The sequence below is a fragment of the Crocuta crocuta genome, unplaced genomic scaffold (genome assembly GCF_008692635.1).
Source record: "Crocuta crocuta isolate KB4526 unplaced genomic scaffold, BGI_CrCroc_1.0 scaffold84, whole genome shotgun sequence".
Classification (NCBI taxonomy): Eukaryota; Metazoa; Chordata; class Mammalia; order Carnivora; family Hyaenidae; genus Crocuta; species Crocuta crocuta.
This window is the reverse complement of record NW_027530213.1, coordinates 6,745,738-6,765,280: the sequence shown is the minus strand read 5'-3', so window position 1 is coordinate 6,765,280 and position 19,543 is coordinate 6,745,738. Positions and strand designations below refer to the sequence as shown.

General features: G+C 38.0%; 1 protein-coding gene across 3 annotated transcripts in view; it reads left to right on the top strand.

Annotated features, from left to right (window-relative positions):
• The window catches only part of ITSN1 (intersectin 1), a 206,838-nt gene that overhangs the window by 38,260 nt on the left and 149,035 nt on the right, over window positions 1-19,543 (top strand). For 2 of the 3 annotated variants that reach the window (XM_077765491.1, XM_077765490.1), the window contains exons 2-3: window positions 16,807-16,866; window positions 19,002-19,094. In XM_077765491.1, the coding sequence (XP_077621617.1) occupies window positions 16,839-16,866; window positions 19,002-19,094 (121 nt within the window). In that variant the 5' untranslated portion in view covers window positions 16,807-16,838. Of the gene's footprint in view, window positions 1-16,240; window positions 16,299-16,806; window positions 16,867-19,001; window positions 19,095-19,543 lie in introns of those variants that run through there. The other variant, XM_077765489.1, reaches the window with a different exon arrangement.

Here is a 19,543-nt window from a genome sequence, read left to right as displayed (position 1 = left end):
TGTGTGATAAAGGTTTACACTTCAGGACGCTTTGCTTTTTTATATAAGAAGTAAAAGCTCTTTGGACTTCTATGGCAAAATTCTGTCAAACTTCTTTGTCCTGTTCCGTTTCCTCTGTGGTCTGCTAGGATAGTTTAAAAAAAACAAACGGCTGGTTTCCCTTTCTGCCTCCTTTTTTTTTTTTTTTAAATTTTTTTTTTTTTTTTAAATGTTTTATTTATTTCTAGGAGAGAGAGAGAGAGACAGCGTGAGCAGGGGAGGGTCAGAGAGAGAGGGAGTCACAGACTGAAACAGGCTCCAGGCTCTGAGCTGGCAGTCAGCACAGAGCCCCACGCGGGGCCCGAACCCACGAACCGCGAGATCATGACCTAAGCGAAAGTCGGACGCTTAACCGACTAAGCCACCCAGGCGCCCCGTCTGCCTCCTTTTCGTGTTCTAGTGCTTTTATTGCTTGCACCAGTAGCCCCTTGCCCCCACCCCCACCCTGTTTGGTTTACCCGGCGAACTACTTCATGGTTGTTCCAAGGAGTTAATAGTCCTGAAAGTGTGAAGTAATGATCATGTGTCCTGAAACCAACCCTGATCCCCTCTTCTATCATTTAATAATGGTGTAAACTATTGCCTTAGTTTCTATATCTGTAAGATGGGATAGCAATGATATTTAACCCATAGGGCTGTTAGTTCATAAGAATAAGTGGGCTAATACAGATCAGATATATTAGTAAGCATTTAACAAAGTTTTAGTTAATTATTACGTGTTGCTTACATCTCGCTCTGTGTACATATGTACTTTCTGTCTCTCGCTCGCTCGCTCACACACACACACACACACAGATTCTCGATGTGTATTTTCCATCCCCTATTTAATTGTAAACTCTTGCCCCACCCCAGCTTTATTGAGGTACTGTGCATTTTGGGTATACAATGTGATGATTTAATATTCACATATATTGTGAAGTGCTTACCGCAGTTGAGGTACCATCCATACCTCACATGGTTAACTCTGTGTGTGTGTGTGTGTGTGTGTGTGTGTGTGTGGTGAGAACACTTAAGATCTATTAGCAGATTTCAAGTATAGAATACAGTATTATTAACTGCAGTCACTATCTATACATTAGATCCCCAGACCTTAACTCATTTTATAACTGAAAATTTTTTAAGTCTATTTATTTATTTTGAAGGAGAGACAGTGAGTATGTGAGTAGGGAAGAGGCAGAGAGAGAGGGAAAGAGAATCCCAAGCAGGACCCACGCTGTCCGTGCAGAGCCCAACTCCTGGCTCGATCTCACAAACTGTGAGATCTTAACCTGAGCCAAAATGGAGAGTCAGATGCTTAACCCACAAAGCCACCCAGGTGCCCCTATAACTGAAATTTTGTATCCTTCAACAAGCGTCTACGCCTTCCCTCTGCCTGCTGACTCCTGACAATCACCATTTTACTTTCTGGGTTCCATTAGTTTGGGTATTTTTAGGTTCCACGTATAAGTGAGATCATATGGTACTTGTCTTTCTGTGTCTGGCTTATTTCATTTCGTAAAATGTCATCCAGGCCCATCCATATTGCAAATGGCAGGATCCCCCCCCCCCTTTTTTTAATGGCCAAATAACACCCACATTTTCTTTATGTATCCACTGACATCATCTTGGTTATTGTGGATAATGCTGCAGTAAACATGAGGATTCATACATCTCTTCAAGATAATGATTTCATTCCTTGGACATAGTCTCAGGAGTGGGATTGCTGGATTATAATAGTAATTCTATTTTTGGTTTTTTGAGGAGCCTCCATACTGTTTGCCATAGCATGTCTACAAATTTATATCCCTCCTGACAGGGCACAAAGAGTTCCTTTTCTCCATGTCCTTGCTACTAGCATTTGTTCTCTCTTTTTTTGCTAATAGCTGTCCTACCTCAGTGTGGTTTTGAGTTGCATTTTCCTAGTGATGAGTGATATTGAGCATCTTTTCATATGTCTGGTAGCCTTCTGTAGATTTTCTTTTAAAAGTGCCTATTCAGGTTCTTTGCCCATTTTTTGTTGTTTTTAACATACAGTGTCATATTAGTTTCAGGTATATAGTACATTAACCCATCACTCAGTGCTTTCCACAATACGTATGGTCACCATCTGTCATCATACAGCATTATTACAGTGTTGTTAATTGTATTCCTTGTGCTATACTTTTCATCTTTGTGACAAATTTGTTTTATAAGTTGAAGTTTGTGTCTCTTAATCCCCTTTATTTCACCCATTCCCCCATCTTCCCTCTGGCAACCACCAATTTTCTAGTTAAGAGTGTTAAGAGTGTGTGTTCCTTTGTTTTCTTTTTTTTTTTAAGATTCAACATATTGGGGAAATCATAAGGTAGTTATCCTTCTGTGTCTGACTTAGTTCACATATCAGAATGTCTTCAAGATCCATCCATGTTATCACAAATTGCCAAGATATCATTCTTTTTTATGGCTGAGTAATATTTCTCTGTGTGTGTGTGTGTGTGTGTGTGTGTACACACCACATCTTCCATGTCCATTCATCTATTCATGGAAGCTTGGGTTGCTTCCATATCTTGGCTCTTATATAATGCTGCAGTAAATATAGGGGTGCATGTATCTTTTGAAGTTCGTGTTTTTTGTTTCTTTGGGTAAATACCCAGTAGTGGAATTACTAGATCATATGGTGTTTCTATTTTTTTTTTTCTTTTTATAAAGACTTTTTCTTTTGTTTTAATGTTTGAGGGTGAGAGTGGGAGTGGGGGTCGGGCAGAAAGAGAACCCCAAGCAGGCTCCGTGCTGTCAGTAGAGAACCCAATGTGGGACTTGATCCCACAAACCGTGAGATCATGACTTGAACTGAAATCAAGAGTCAGACAATCGATCAGTGGAGCCACCCAGGTGCCCTGGTATTTCTATTTTATTTTTTGCAACACCTCCTTACTGTTTTCTGTAGTGGCTGCACCAATTTATATTCTCACTAACAGTAGAGAAGTTTCCCTTTTTCTCCACATCCTCACCAACATTTGTTACTTGTCTTTTTGATTCTAACCATTTTGACAAGTATAAAGTTACATCTCATTTTTTAAATTTGCATTTCTCTGATGATTAGTGATGTTGAGCATCTTTTTGTGTATCTGCTGGACATCTGTATGTCTTTGGGAAAATGTCAGTTCTGGTCCTCTCTTCATTTTTAAAAAATGCTTATTTATTTATTTTGAGAAAGAGAAAGGGAGAGAGAGAGAACATGAGCAGGGGAGGGGCAGAGAGAGAGGGAGAGAAAGAATCCAAAAACAGGCTCTGCATTGCCAGCTCAGAGCCTGACGTGAGGCTCGAACTCCCAAACTGTGAGATCATGGCCTGATCTGAAATTAAAAGTTGAACACTTAACCTACCCAGGCACACCTGCCCTTTTATTTTAAATCAGAGTTTTTTGGTATTGAGTTGGAGAAGTTCTTTATATATTTTGGACATCAACCTCTTACTGGGTATGTCATTTGCGAATACCTTCTCCCCTTCAGTAGGTTGCCTTTTCATTTTGTTGATGGTTTCCTTTGCTGCCAAAGCTTTATATTTTGGTGTAGTCCCAACAGTTTATTTTTGCTTTTGTTTCCCTTGCCTGAGGAGATATATCTAGAAAAAAGTTGCTAAGGCTGGTGTCAAAGAGATTACTATGTTTTTTTCTAGGAGTTTTATGGTTTCAGGTCCTCCATGTATGTCTTTAATCCTTTATTTTTGTGGTTGGTGTGAGAAGGTCCAGTTTCATTCTTTTTGCATTAGCTGTCCAGTTTTCCCAGCACCATTTATTGAAGAGACTGTCTTTTCCCCATTGTATATTCTTGCCTCCTTTATTGTAGATTAATTGACCATATAAGCGTGAGGTTATTTCTGGGCTCTGTATTCTGTTCCGTTGTGTCTGTTTCTGTGTCACTACTTTTCTTGATTACTACAGCTTTGCAGTAGATCTTGAAATCTGGGATTGTGATACCTCCAGTTTTGTTCTTCTTTCTCAAGACTGCCTGGGCTATTTGGGGGTCTCTTGTGGTTCCATACCAATTGTAGTATTATTTGTTCTAGTTCTGTGAAAAATGCTGTTGATATTTTGATGGGGGTTGCATTAAATCTGTAGATTGCTTAATTTTTTAATTGAGCTATTTATTTTGTTTGCTACTGAGTTATATGAGTTGATTGTAAACTTCTTAATACAAGGATCATGCTCATAATTCCTCACCTTATCTAAATCTATAATTTTAGCATAATTTGTAGACTATTACCTCTGATTCTAGAGTAGAGCTTCGTGATGTCATTTGAACGAGATAAGAATTTATAAATCAGCTCTTTTAAGACTTAAGCCTTAAGTCTTAAAATGCTTCAATGAGGAGATAAAAATTACTGATACAAGCCTGTTGTTATTGTGTTGGATCAGTATAGCTTTATGTTGTCTATTGGAATAAAAACTTTTCCCATGTAAATGAATAGGCTTTGGAGAACGGAAATCTTTGGAAGGCATAAAGGCTTATTTTCAAGTAAGATCTAAATAGAAATGATCACAAATGAGAAGAATATGAAAGCATAAAATACATAAATGCTCAGACTTGGCAGTAAAATAGTTCTCTTTCAATTATCTTAACATTTGAAACTTTGTTATAAATTTGTTATAAATCTAAAAGACTTATACTCTGGAAATTTGAATAGAAAAGTTTTAATAAAATATCTGGCCAAATGCTGTTAACTTTAGAGATGGAGAGACTGAAGTTTACATCTCTCATATCATTCTAAATTTGTGTTTTAACTATAGAATTTATTTTGATAGCTACAGCACTGAATGCACTTGTAATTTTTCTCTGAAAAGCCTTTATAGTTTGCCTCTAGGGGCACATATATTCTTCTCACACAAACCAAGTGCCGATTCTATGAGGCTTCATAGCTACTGTTTGCATTTGAATTTTGTTTATATACTTACAAGAACTTTGATTTCTTTTCACTTAATGTGCATTAAGATACATGCAGAATTTGACCTGTTTCTAGAGTTGGGCCAACTTTTAATTGGTGGTGTTTTAAAGAATATCTGGTTTTTATTCTATACTTTCTAGACTTTTTTCCCACTTCAGTGAAATTGAAAATCAGAATCTAGCTGTTATTTGCATTTATTATTTGGTCATAAAGGTTTAGAAGACCACTGGTCTTTGTATGTTTAGTAAGGGCATTCATTCCAAAATACACTGGACGTACTGAAATTAAGATCAATACTTTGTATTTTCTAGTAAGGCATTTTGGTTTCATTCTAAACATAGGGATGTCCCATCCCACCCTACTTCTGTTAAAATGAAAACTTTTTAGAAATACATTTTCTCTTTGTCATCATTACTAAGTAATGTTTTTAAGGATTCATAATCACAATCTGAGAACTCCTTAATTATATTAAACATTCTTGCTCAAAAGCCTTATTGTACATCATTTGTTCTGTCTCTTCAATTAAGTTTTTACGTTGAGCTCAAAGTTGTCTTTTTTGTTGTTGTTGTTTTCTAATGATCAAATACTTGTTGGGGGTTATTGGGAATAAGTACTTTTCTTAGATGATGTTCCAACACAGATATTCCAATTTGTATTGAACTGCTAGCATTGCACAACGCTTGATTTTATTCATTGAGTTTTTTGGTGTGTTGTGGCTTATGACGTTTTCCCAACTTTATCAAGATATAATCGAACTACAATAAACAGCCTATGTTTAAAGTGAACAATTTGATCAGTGTTGATACATGCATATACCAATTAAACCATCCCCTTTCCCCAAAGTTTCCTTGTGCCTCTTTGTTTTTGTAATCTGTCCCTTCCTCTGTGTCTCCCATCTCCTGGCAAATACTGATTGGTTTTCTGTCACTATAGATTAGTTTATATTTTCTAGAATTTTAGCAAAAATGGAGTCATAGTGTGTACGTATATAGACCTGGCTTCTTTCACTTAGCATAATAATTTTGACATTCATGCATATTGTGGCTTGTAGCACAAGTTTGTTACTTAAAAAAAATTTTTTTTAAAAATATTTATTCATTTTTGAGAGACAGAGACAGAGCACTAGTGGGAGAGGGGCAGGGAGAGAGGGAGACACAGACTCCAAAGCAGGCTCCAGGCTCTGAGCTGTCAGCACAGAGCCCGACTCAGGGTTCGAACTCGTGGACTGCGAGATCATGACCTGAGCTGAAGTTGGACATCCATCTAACTGGGCCACCTAGGCGCCCCCAAGTTGGTTCCTTTTTATTGCTAAGTAGTATTACATTTTACTGCTAAGTAGTATAACAGATAAGTCACTCTTTATCCCTGTATCAGTTGACTGACATTTGGGTTTCTAGCTTTGGCTCTTAAAAATAAAATTGAGGAGCACCTGACTGGCTCAGTAGGTTTAGCATCACACTTCAGCTCAGGTCATGATCTCAAGGTTCATGAATTTGAGCCCTGTGTCAGACTCTGTGCTGACAGCTTGGAGTCTGGAGCCTGCTTTGGATTCTATGTCTCCCTCTCTCATCCCCTCCCTCACTCATTCCCTCACTCGTTCTCTCTCTCTCTCTCTCAAAAATAAAAATAAACAAAATGTTGATATGATTGCTTGTTTAGAAATTTTTGTGTGGGGTACCTTGGTGGCTCATTTGGTTAAGTGACCGACTTACGCTTGGGTAATGATCTCGCGGTTCATGAGTTCAAGCTCCACATTGGGCTCTGTGCTGACAGCTCAGAGCCTGGAACCTGCTTCGGATTCTGTGTCTCCCTCTCTCTCTGCCCCTCCTCTGCTCATACTCTGTCTCTCTTTCTCTCTTTTTCTCTCTAAAAAGCAAATAGAACATTAAAAAAATTTGTGTGGGCATAAGCATTTGTTTCTTTTTTTTTAAGTCAACTTATTTATTTTGAGAGAGAGAGATCATGAACTGGGGAGGGGCAGAGAGGGAGAGAGAGAATCTCAAGCAGGCTCTGCACTGTCAGCATAGAGCCCAGTTTGGGGCTTGAGCCCATGAACCAAGAGATCATGTGAGCTGAGGTTAAGAGTTGGTTGCTTAACCTACTGAGCCACCCAGGCACCCCAAATTTTCGTTTCTCTTAGCTAAATACCTAGAGGTTGAGTGGCAAGGTCCAATGGGATCTATACAACTTTTAAGGGACAGTATGCTTTTCAAAGTGGTTATGCCATCCTACATACCTATCAGCAGTACTTCCGAATCCTTGGTATGGGCAGCCCTTCATGTTAGCGGAAATACGGTGGCATATCAGTGCAACTTAGTTTCCCTAATGGCTCATGATGTCGAGCGTCTTTCCACGTTTATTGGCCATTTGTTTAAGTTATTTTGTGAGTGTCTGTTCCTTATCTTTTGACTCTTTCCTCACTGGGTTGTCTTTTTTTTTTTTTTTTAATTTTTTTTTTTTTTGGGGGGGGGGGAAGAGGGGTTGTGCAGAGAGAGACACAGAGATAGAATCCCAAGCAGGCTCCACACTGTCNTTTCTGGGTTGTTTTTTTTTTTTTTTTTTAATGTTTATTTATTTTGGGGGGAGGGTAGAGCACACACAAGTGGAGGAGGGGTGGAGAGCTGGGAAGACAGAGGATCTGAAGTGGGTTCCGTACTGACAGCAGAGAGCCCAATGCTGGGCTCGAACTCACAAAACTGTGAAATGAAGTCAGACATTTAACCAACCAAGTAAGCCACCCAGGCATCTCATCTTATTATTATTATTTCTTTTAAGTACAGAAGATGTTTATTTGGGAAGAGCAGAGGAATTGCAATTCAGGATAAGCAAGCTATGATCAGTCATAGGCAAATCCGTCTTCTTATTTAAAATTTTTAAACAATGTTTATTTTTGAGAGACAGAGCATGGGGGGGGGCGGGGACAGAGAGAGAGAGAGAGAGGAAGACACAGAATATGAAGCAGGCTTCAGGCCCTGAACTGTCTGCATAGAGCCCAAAGTGAAAGTGGGGCTCAAACTCATGAACCATGAGATCATGACCTGAGCTGAAGTGGGACACTTAAACTGACTGAGCCACCCCCAGGTGTTCCTGTCTTAATATTATTTGTAAGTTTATTTATTTATTTTGACGGGGAGGGACAGAGAGAGGGAAAGTGAGAATCCTAAGAAGGCTCTGCGCTGGTGGCACGGAGCCTGATATGGGGTTTGATCCTAGGAACAGTGAGATCATGACCTGAGCTGAAATCAAGAGTTGGTTGCTTAACCTACTGAGCCACCCAGGCGCCACTCTCCTCCTCCTATCCTTCCCCCGCCCCTTATTATTTTTAAGAAGATTGTAAAAGTTCCATATTCTACTGAATACAGTTCCTTTGTCTAATGATTGTGTTGCAGATTTTTTTTTTTTTGCTTTAAAGCTTTAGTTTTTGTTTTCTTAATGGTACTTTTGAAGAATTAACTTTTTTGATGAAGCCCAACCCTCTCCTCCTTTTTTGTAAATAAATCATGGTTATTTGTGTTCTGAGAAGTTATTGTCTAGTCAGGGTCATGAAGGTATTCTCCCATCTTTTTGAATTTTAATGTTAAACTATATGGTTTTAAATTAGTCCAAATTTAAAGTTTTAAATTTTAATCTATTTGAGTTAATTTTTGCATATCATAGGAAGTTGGGTGTGTGTTCTTTTTCTTTTTTTCTATATGAATATCCAGTTGATCCACTTCTGTTTGTTGAAAAGTCTTTTTTTCCCTCCGGTAATTTGCCTTTGCTACTTTACTAAAAATGAATTCACCAAACATGTGTAAGCCTATTTCTGAACTCTTGTTTTCTGTCCCATTGATCTGGTATGTCTCTCTTTACACCAATTCCAAAGGTCTTGATTACTGTTGCTTCATAGTAAATCTTGAAATCAGGTAGGGTAAGTACTCCAATTTTGTTATTTTTTTAAAACTGCTCTGATTATTCTTGGGCCTTTGCATTTCCATGTTAATTCAATATTAGCTTGGTAGTTTCTACTAAAAAGCCTGCTGCAGTTTTGATAGGAAATGCATTTGAATATACAGATCCATTTGGAGAGAACTGCAACTTTAACAATATTAAATCTTCTAATCCAGGAACTTAGTATGTGTCTCCATTTATGTAGGTCTTCTTGAATCCCCCTCTCCCCCCCCCGCCCCAATATTTTGTAGTCTGTTCAATGTAGAGTCCTTGGATGTCTTTTTTTTTGTTTGTTTGTTTTGTTTTGTTTTTTAAGCAATTTCTGAGATCAAGAGTCCCATGCTCTGTCTACTGAGCCAGCCAGGCACCCTGGGATGCCTTTCGTTAACTTCATATGTAGCACTTTTGTGGTTTTTGGCACTACTGTAAACAGGATTATTTGTCAAATTTCGCTTTCCAGTGATTTGCTTCTAGTGTGAGAAATCAGTTGATTTTTAGAACATTATTAACTTTTTATCCTGTAATTTTGCTAAGTCACTTTGCAAAATCAGAATTTGGTAAATTCACTCATTATTGTATTTAGTAGATTCCTTGGAGTTTTCTGTAAATAGGGAGAGCTTCATTTTATTCTTTTCCAATCTTTGTGGTTATTATTTTTCTGTTTTTCTTACCTTATTTCAGTGGCTAGAACCTGTAGAACAGTGTTGAATAGGAGTAAAAGCAGATATCCCTGCCTTCTTCCTATTTCATGGGGAGAAATTCAGCGTTAAACCATTAACTGATATTAGCTATAGGTTTTCATAGATGCCCTGTATCTGAGGAGGTTTCCTATTAATTCTAGTTTTCTGGGGGTTTTTATCATTATTGGGTGTTGAGTTTTTGTCAAAAGCTTTTTTTTCCCACATTTACTGAAATGATCATATTGGGTTTGTTTGTTTCTTTATTCTTTTAATATGGTAAATTACACTAACTGATTATCAAATGGTAAGCAAATCTTGCATTTCTGGGATAAACCCTACTTAGTAATGTTTATTATCCTTTTTATATATTATTAAGATTAAGCTTTTAATATCTTGTGAAGGATTTTGGCATCAATTCCTTAGGATCTTGATCTGTTAATTTTTGAGGGGTAACATCTGTCAGGTGTTAGCGTTATGATGACTACATAAACAGGAGCTGGGCACTGATCTCTGTTGTTTGAAAAAGTTTGCAATGTTTTTGTATCTTTTCTTCCTTGAATGTTTGATAGAATTCAGTGAAACCATCTGAGAATGCAGTTTTCTTTTTTGGGAAGAAAAAAATAAAATCAGTTCCTTTAATAAGTATAGGAGTATTTGGACATTATTCTATTTCTCCTTGTATTGGTTTTACTAAGTTTTATCCAAAGAATTTGTTCATCCACATTGTCAATTTGTTGACATAAAGCTAATTTTAGTATTTCTTATTCTTTTAATGTTTGTAGGGTTGATGGTAATGACCTTATTTCATTTCTCATCTGATTCGTGTTCTCCCTGTCTTTTAATCAGTGTCCGTAAGGGTTTGCCATTCCTGCCCCCCCATGCCCCTTGCACCCCCACCAAAGAACCAGATTTTCATTTCATTAATTTTCTCTATTGTAGGTCTTTTATAAAAAAATTTGTATATATGATAGTATCTGTATTATTCCCTTGCTTCTGTTTCTTGTTTACATTGCTTTTTTTTCCAATAGACTTTTCTCTTCTTTAGTGTTCCCTTAACATTTAATGTAGCCATTGGTATTTTAGAATTACCTCTGCTATTTTATTGTTTTGTATCCTCTGTTTTTTGTTCTTCTACTCTTCTTTTCCAGACTTTTTGAATTGAGTAATTTTTTACATTCTATTTTCATTTGTCTGTTGACTTTCTGGCTATATTTCTTTGTGTGTTTTTGTTTTTATTTTTCTAAGTAGTCACTCTAGGGATTGAATATATTTAACTTTTATACTCTGCTTACAGGTAATATTATATATATTACTTGAAATAAAATGTAGAAGGCTTGCAGCCATATAAGGCCCTTACTCTTATCCCACAGACCTTTATGTTAAGGTTGTCCTATGTATGATTATATTTATACACATTGATAACCCTACTAAACAGTGTTACTATATTTGCTTTCAACAGTCTCCCTATTTTAAGGAGCTTTATAGGAAAAATAGAATTTCATATTTACCCTCTTTTTATCATTTTTGTAGCTGTTCCTTTATTCTTGAAGATCCAAGTTTCTCTCTAAAATATCCATTTGCTTCTTTTTCAACTCGTTTTTTCTTCTCTGCTGAACTTGTGTATTTCTAGTCATTTCATTTGGAACATAGGTGATAATAGCTGCTCTAAGGTCTTTGTGATAATTTCAGTATTTGTATCCTCTAGGGTCTGGGATCTGTTTATTACAGGCTTTCCTTTCTTTGAGAATGCATAAGATCTTCCTAGTTGTACGTATGTCGAGTAAGTTTGGACTGCTGGCTGGAGACTGAATTTCATGTCAAGTTCCGGGTGCTGGAGTAAGGCTCTGCACCGCACAGGTGTTTGTTGTAGCGGGTCTTCATCCTGATTAGGTTCCAACTAAAAGTTCTGTCTGCTGCCTCCGCACAGAGGGTCCACTGTTAGATCAGTTTTCAGGACTTTGCTTGTGCTACTTTTGTTCTGTCCTGTAGCTCAGGGGTGAGCCTGAGTCTTGTGGGAGTTCATTTACAAAATTAGGGGATCCTCACAGTCTCCTGTCCACATAGGCCTTTTTTATTAGTCCTGTGGCCAGACTGGGTTTCTGTCAGAGTTTTACTGTTTGCTCTTCTGCCTCGCTGTGTAACCCCATGACTGGGGCCGATCCTGGGGCAGAGCTGCCAGAGAAAAGTGAACAAAATGGGGCGGGACTTTTGACTATCTTCCAAAATCTGCTTGCTTTTCTTTATTTCTTATTGTCCTTAGGTTTTTGGTTTTTTGTTTTTTTTTTAATTTTTGCCCAGTTTTTAAAACATGGTTTGTTTGGTTTTTTTTTTAATTTATTTATTTCTGAGAGCAAGTGAGCAGGGAAGAGAGAGAGAGAATCCCAGGCAGACTCCACACACAGTCAGTGTCAGTGCAGAGCCCAGTGCAGGGCTTGAACCCATGAACTGTGAGATCATGATCTCAGCCAAAACCAAGAACTGAACACTTAACTGACTGAGCCACCCGAGCACCCCTGCCTAAAGTGGGACAGAGCAGCTATACTGGGCTTATTCTGTAGCTAAACTAGAACTCTGGCTTGTGGCGTTTAGAAATCTTGTGGTATTTTTTAGCAAATATTTTATGTTTTCAAATTATTGTAATGCATACAACAAATATATAAAAAGTAGGAACATAACAATTTGAACCAAGGTGTTATCACCATGGTCTGGCTCTGTGGCATAGAACTAAAAAGGAGGTGGGATTGGGAGGTTCCATCTGGTTGCTTCATTGTGTGTTACTACTTTGTGTGAGGTTCCCCAGGAGCTGAGGAGAACCTAGCTGTGAATAGCATTTAAAGTGCCTGTGGCTAAAAGAAATCTGTGTGGGAATATTCCAGCCTCATCCTAAAACCAGCATTTGGACGTTTGTGTTAGTTAATAAGTCTGGAAGGTGCATCTTCTTCATACCTCAAAGTGACTTATTATTAGGTCCATTCCTTACCGGTATCCCGCTGAGATGAGTGATAGTTAAGGAACATGGTTTGCACTGGGCAGGGAAGAGACTGAAGGGCTTTAATTTGCAAGTGTGGGGAGCAGGCTGGGGTTGGTTACCCTTCCATTGTTTACTGTGGATGTAAGATGAGGAGGAAGCAGAGAGGGTAGTTAGAAGGTCCAGAAGATACATTTTGTCTGATGTTGCTAATAATGAGGTGAAGGCTTTTGGAGAAGAGGCTCACAGAGAAGGGGTGGGGGTGGGAGGGATTTCCTGAATTTTAGGAAGGACAGTAAACAGCACATACTTGTTTTTTGAGAGAGAGGGAGAGAGACAGAAAGACAGAGACACATGGAGGGAGCACATGAGCAGGGGAGGAGCAGAGAGAATCTTAAGCAGGCTTCATGCTTAGTGTAGAACCAGACTCAGGGCTCAGTCTCACTAAGGTGAGTATTATGTCCTGAGCCAGAATCAAGAGTCAAATGCTTAACTGACTGAGCCACCCAGATGCCCCATTTTTTTCTTTTTAAAATTTTTTTGTATTTCAGCAAACACTCTTAAATGCTTTGCAAGGAGCCACAGATCATTAAAATATACTTTGGGGGCGCCTGGGTGGTTCAGTCGGTTGAGCATTCGACTTCGGCTCAGGTCATGATCTCATGGTCTGGGAGTTTGAGCCCCACATGGAGCTTGCTGCTGTCAGCACAGGGCCTGCTTCAGATCTTGCATTTGCCCCTCTCTCTGCTCCTCCCCCACTCAACGAACTCTGTCAAAAATAAACAAACCTTAAAAAAATATAAAAAATATATTTATGTGTATATACACATGGGACTATACGAGTTGTTATACTCAAACTGTGACTCTCAAAATAACTGTAATACCTAAAGTAAGGTGTATAATGATACCTATGTGAAAATGGTCGCTACTTTTGTTACCATTGTTTAGTAATGGTTATGCTAATTTCATAACCTGAATTGATGAGTATTTGATCTTTCTCTGTGGAATTATTTTAGTAAGAAGAATTATTTGTTCCTTGAAGATTAGTTCAAACTCACCTCTAAAAAACTTGGGACCTTTTAAATGTTAGATCTTTACATTTCAAGTTGGTTCTATGGTCTGTTAAAGTATAACCTTTTAAAAGATCATTTTGGAAATTATAGTGAAGTAGGAATCCATCCATTTTCTCTAGATTCTCTGTTGCATAGAATTGTGTATAATAGTTTCTTAAGCAAAAATTCTGAAGAAAATGTGAGCAAATTGGACCTAGTTATGTAGTAAAAGAGTAACATGCATATCTGAATTGGGTTTACTATATAAATTCTAGGATAATTTGTATTAGGAAATATATTACTATAATTTAGTAAGCTAATTAAAAAGAAATACAAGGCCATCTTATTAAATACTAAAAAAAAGTCTCTGAAAAAATTTAGCAGCCTTTTGTAATGAAAATTTTAAGTCAAATAAAAATAATAGGAAACTGCCTAAAAGTAAAAGCTGTTTACCAAACACGGTAAAAGCTGTTTACCAAAACACAATAGCAGATACAACTATTTATAACCTATTTCATTGTTTATGAAATATCAATACTTTTGAAACACCAAAACCATCACCTTGAAAGCCAGGGGCAATATAAATTCCTGCTCTTCCATCTATTATATAGCTTGGCTTTATTGGTTTGGGCAAATAATGTAACCTTAGATTCTTTATTCTCAAGAGGTTATAGGTCTAGAAAACCCAAGAGACTCATCTGAGTGACTTAGCACCAATAAGAAAATGAGGTAAAGTGGCTGGGTACCAAGAAGATAGATACATCAGTTACTTTTCTTTATTTTGCAATAAATAGTAAAGAATGTAAATGCAACAGAACAGAATGTTTTCTCATGTTAATGTCTATGAAATATTTGCATTACAATGCTTTTTAAAAATGAGAGCTTACTGCTTTTGTAAATCTCAATGAAAAGATGTATGGTTTGTCTATTTTAAGAGCATGATGAATATTAAGTGAGATGAAACATTAAAAATTTTTAGAAAACCATCAAGTTCACCTCTGTAGTGTATTGAGCAAGAAATAGCCGAAGAAGAGAATAACAGCTATATTTGTTTTTTTTGTTGTTAAAAAAACAGCTATATCTGTTGTTGTATTTTTAAGATTTACTTATTTATTTTGAGAGAGAGAGAGTGCACATGCATGCAAGAGGAAGAGAGAGAGTCCCAAGCAGGCTCCACGCACAGTGGGGAGCCCAGCAAGGGTCTAGATCTCATGATCTCCCAATAGTGAGATCACAGCATTAGCTGGCATCAAAAGTCAGAGGCTCAGCCTACTGAGCCACCCAGGTGCCCTAAAGGGAATTGGCAGTGAGAAGTGGCCTGCTTCAAAACTGGATCCAGAGAACCCCACTTAAAAATGGTGGCTTGACCACATGTATTTTCTCTTCTTCAATGAAATCTGCAGTGATCACAAAGGAGGCATAGCAGATGTTAACACACAGGGAGAAAGGTAATAGTAGAGAAGACAGTGAACAAAAGATTTGAAGAATTTTTTTTGAAACAGAGTGAATAGAGTGGTTCAGAGGAAGGTACAGCCTAGTGCCTACCGAAGGGTGACAGAGATGAGGGACAAGTCAGCAGTCCCCAGGAGTGTCTTGAGAGGCTTCAGGGTGTTTGGTGGCTGCCAAAGGCAGAGGTCAGTTTTGCAACTGAATTGGAAGTTCTCGAAAAGTCCGTATCCAGATCTTTTGGAATGTCTTCTACATCCCCAGCAAACATGATTTCCTTCAGTCCCATTTTTCCTGGGCAGATGGGACAAGCACTAGAACCAGAGATGCTCGTGACCAGAAGGGTAAAGCTTGGAGCTGAAAATAAAGAGAGTATGTCCCTTCACTTCCTCCTGCCTTTTCTACTCCTCCCCAGGAGCCAACACCCTCCCATACACTTCTTTCTGGCAAAACTGAGCAGCTTGAATGAAGAGACCTCTGTGTACTGACATTTGGAGGTCTCCCAGTGAAATGTGACCATCGTATGCAGCAGCCCATCAACCAACAGACCTGGCACCCATGCCTATTTTTTTAGTCCCTTACTCTTAAATGTGAAGGAGCAGCCAGGGATCACTAGATAGATGAGGAAAGCCTCAAAAGTGACCGACAATCAAAACAAACAATCACCCAACAAACAGAAAAAAGAATCAAATGGTGTAGGAAATAGAAAAACATGAAAGAGCAAAATACTTCCTCCCCCCCCCCCCAAATAAAAATCAGGAGAGTAAAAGGTGTTATGCCCATTAAAAAAAATGACAGAGGACTAGGAATAAAGAGTTGAGAACAAGAAGGAGCTTTTGGAAGTCTAAAAATATGATGGGGGGGGAATCCATGAATAGATTAAAATAGGAAATTGAAGAGTATTAGGACAAGGGACTGTCATTGTAAATATCTAAAAGCATCTATATTTTTTAATGAATGAATATTTAGTACTCATTTTTAACTGTATGCCTCTGCCAGGCTGTGAAGAATAAAGAAAATATTCATTAATTTTGGATTATTTTAGTTGGGGAAGAAGATGAGGTTCACCTTGGCTATTCATGAACAGATAATGCCTGATGGGGATTTTGGAGCATTGGGTTTGTGTTTGGTATTCTGGACAGACATTGACATAGGATACATTGTTTACAGCCTTTCTCAAAATCTCTCAGTAGTGATTGCAGACAGTGTTTTTCATGGGTGGAACACAGACTGTGGAGTTCGCTGTCCTTGCTCAAGGCCAACTTAGTCACCAGATGTGTGGTACGGCTCGAATCACTTTCTTTCTTATTCTCATTTTCTTTATCTGTAATAAGGGGATGGTAATACCTGTCTGTCTCACCGATACTATAAGGCTGTGATGATGAAGAGGAAAGAGCTGTAAATCACCCAGAACAGTGTACAGCTTGTACTAAGTACTCATTGAAAGAAGCTACAGTTATAACCATCAAGCAGATGGTGTAGTCTATGAGGATGGTTAAGTAAAACGTAAATTTAAAGAGTAACAAGTAAAAACCTCAGTGATATAATAGGCTGTTCTGAGCGAATGCTATCACCAGACTGAAAGCTTCACATTCCCCAGTGCCCGTCATTGTAGCTGGCACTAAGAAGCTGCAGAGAATGAATGAATGAACCCCTTAATTGTAACTTTCATTTTCATACGGAATAAAACTAGCATCAGTTTCTTATCATTAAAGATGGCATGTTAGTGTGTTTATAAGTGTAAAGAAATGAAGTTTTCATAAACTTAAATGTTGCGTTTCAATTACAGGCGTCGATTAGCAAGGTAAAAGTAACAGAACCATGGCTCAGTTTCCAACACCTTTTGGAGGTAAGTTCTCAGAGATTTTTCTTTTCTAATGCATTCCAGACTATATCTGTATCTGCATCTATATCTATCATCTTGGGGCTTGATCTCATGGGGCTTGATCTCATGACCCTGGGATCGTGACCTGAGCCGAAATCAAGAGTCGGATGCTCAACTGACTGAACCACCCAGGCGCCCCACGACCATATTTTTAATGCTGTTTCATCTGGATTCTTCGGAAGCAGCTCCCAGGTGGATATTCATCCGCAAATATTTTCGCATTTATAAAAGAGAAAACACTCTTAAAGACAGAACTACAACACTGTTATCACACCTGCAAAATTCACAATAATTCCTTAATATCCTCGGCTGTCAAGTCAGTGTTAAAATTTCCCTGATGGTCCTCAGACCTTTTTTTCCGCTATGATTTGTCGGTTCAAATAAGGATGCAGACATTGCTCTCAGTTCACGTGTCTCCGAAGCCGCCTCTCTGTTTTCTCTTCGCATCGTCCTATTTGAAGCGACTGGGTCGTTTATTCTGTACTTTTCCTCAAGCCTGGGTTTGAAGCAGGACATTTTTGTTTGTTTTACCTTATCTGCTTGAAAAATAACAGCCTGCATAAGAAATTTTGTTTCAGGTAATTTTTCCTAATATTATGATTGAAGTGTTAAATATTAGCTTTGTTTACTGGCCAAGTTTTATTTATTTATTTTCGAAGATGGGGTGCCATTTTAATGGCTGACCTTTGACAGCTGTCTATTCCAGTCATCATAAAGAGTACGGCACAAATTACCACCCCTATGATCGCATCTGTACAAGTCCCTACCTATGGAATTCGAGACTACTCTGCAAACTTCAACACCATTAGCATTGTTTACATTTTGTCCCTCTTCCTCATTCATTACTGGGCAAGATTGTGTTTTGTGTTGTTTTTGCCTTTGTGTGTTTGTTTTTTTTGGCTTTGTTTGTTTGAGAGAGAAAAGAAAGAAAGAGAGAGAATCCAAAGTAGCCTCCATGCTGAGCATGGGGTCCCGGTCTCATGACCCAGAGTTCATGACCCAAGCCGAAATCAAGAGTTGGATGCTCAACTGACTAGGTCACCCAGGCACGCCAACTTTTGCTTTTGTTTCTAATTCCACAGACAGATTTCAACAGGGCAGTAGAAGTTGTGGGATTATAAGGCCTCTGAGTGAAGAGATCATATCTCTTTCAGTCACTCCGGTGTATCTGGTGTCTGACACCAGGCCCTGAACCTGCGAGGAAGTCAATAAGCATGATTCAGAGACTAAATGAACCCCACCCTTCCTGTCACTGTCTGACCAGACCCCATAGAGGGGGAGGTGCAATGTTCAGACATTCTGCATTTGTGCTGTGGCCACATTCACATTTTATTGCCTGCTCCCAGCTTTTTGGAAGGTGTCTGAATTTTGGAAGGTCTTCGGTCTATATATAATCTGAAATTATTTTGATCACATTGAGGAGATCTGGGACTACAGCGAGGAAGATCTCAGAAGTAAGGGGGCCGTGTGGTCACTCTCAGAGCTAAAAGTAAAGGGGAATCCAAAGCCCCTTCTTTTTGGTTTGCCATTTTTTTTTCAGGATACTCATTTTTAAACACATATTTAGTAAGGTATTATTTATGTACCATAAAATTCATCAGTTTTAACTGTACCATTCAGTGACTTTTAGTAAATTTACAGAGTTGTGTAATCATCAGTACAATCCGATATTTCAGTATTTTTGTCACTCCAGAAAGATTTTCATGGAATCACATGGGATACGAATTGTGAAGCTCTGGTTCTTTCGTAATGTTCACCTGTGGCATTTGAATCACTTGAGAATGTAGCTTTAATTTGGTTCATTGTTCGAGTTTATATCAGTAAATGATTATTAACTTATATCTTTAAATAGTCCTGCTAACCATAAGATTATAAGACAAGTTTTTTAAAAGAATTTATGCTAGTATCTTTATTTCAGATTGTTTTACTATTAATTTTCTAACTTTATATGCATAACTTCCAAGGAAAAACATGTTAATTGATTAAATAATATATAACATATTGACAGAATCCAAAAGTACTGGGGATATAGTGTGTGTGAGCACTTGTTTATTCTTTTCTCATTGAATAATTTCTTTGTCTTTTTTTTTGCGTTGTAGGCAGCCTGGATATCTGGGCCATAACTGTAGAGGAAAGAGCAAAGCATGATCAACAGTTTCATAGTTTAAAGCCAATATCTGGATTTATTACTGGTAATTGGAATCAGTATTTTCACATTTTTACTTATCAGTTGTGCATATATTTGTGGAAAACCTATTATGTGAAGCTAGGGTGGGCACATACGGCCAACGGGACATTTGCCTTAGCCTTGACCCTTTATTTTTCAGTTGTTTTTCTTATAATGCATTCACACCTCTTTGCATTCCTTGATGGCTGTCAAGCCACTTGTTATGGGCATGTCACTGATGGGAACTGGTGAAGGTCAGCACACCACATTCTTTAAGTAATAAAGCAACGGACTGTGGTCCTTAAACTAAAATGCTTGTTTAATTTTGATCTTGAACTGGTTTGGGAAATGTAAATAAATGAACAGATTCTGAATATTAAAAAAAAAATCAGTGAAGGAATTCTATTGCTGTATCCCTAAGTTCTTTTTGTACTTTGCCTTTTCTATTATCTTCACTGTTTGGTTACTCTTTAG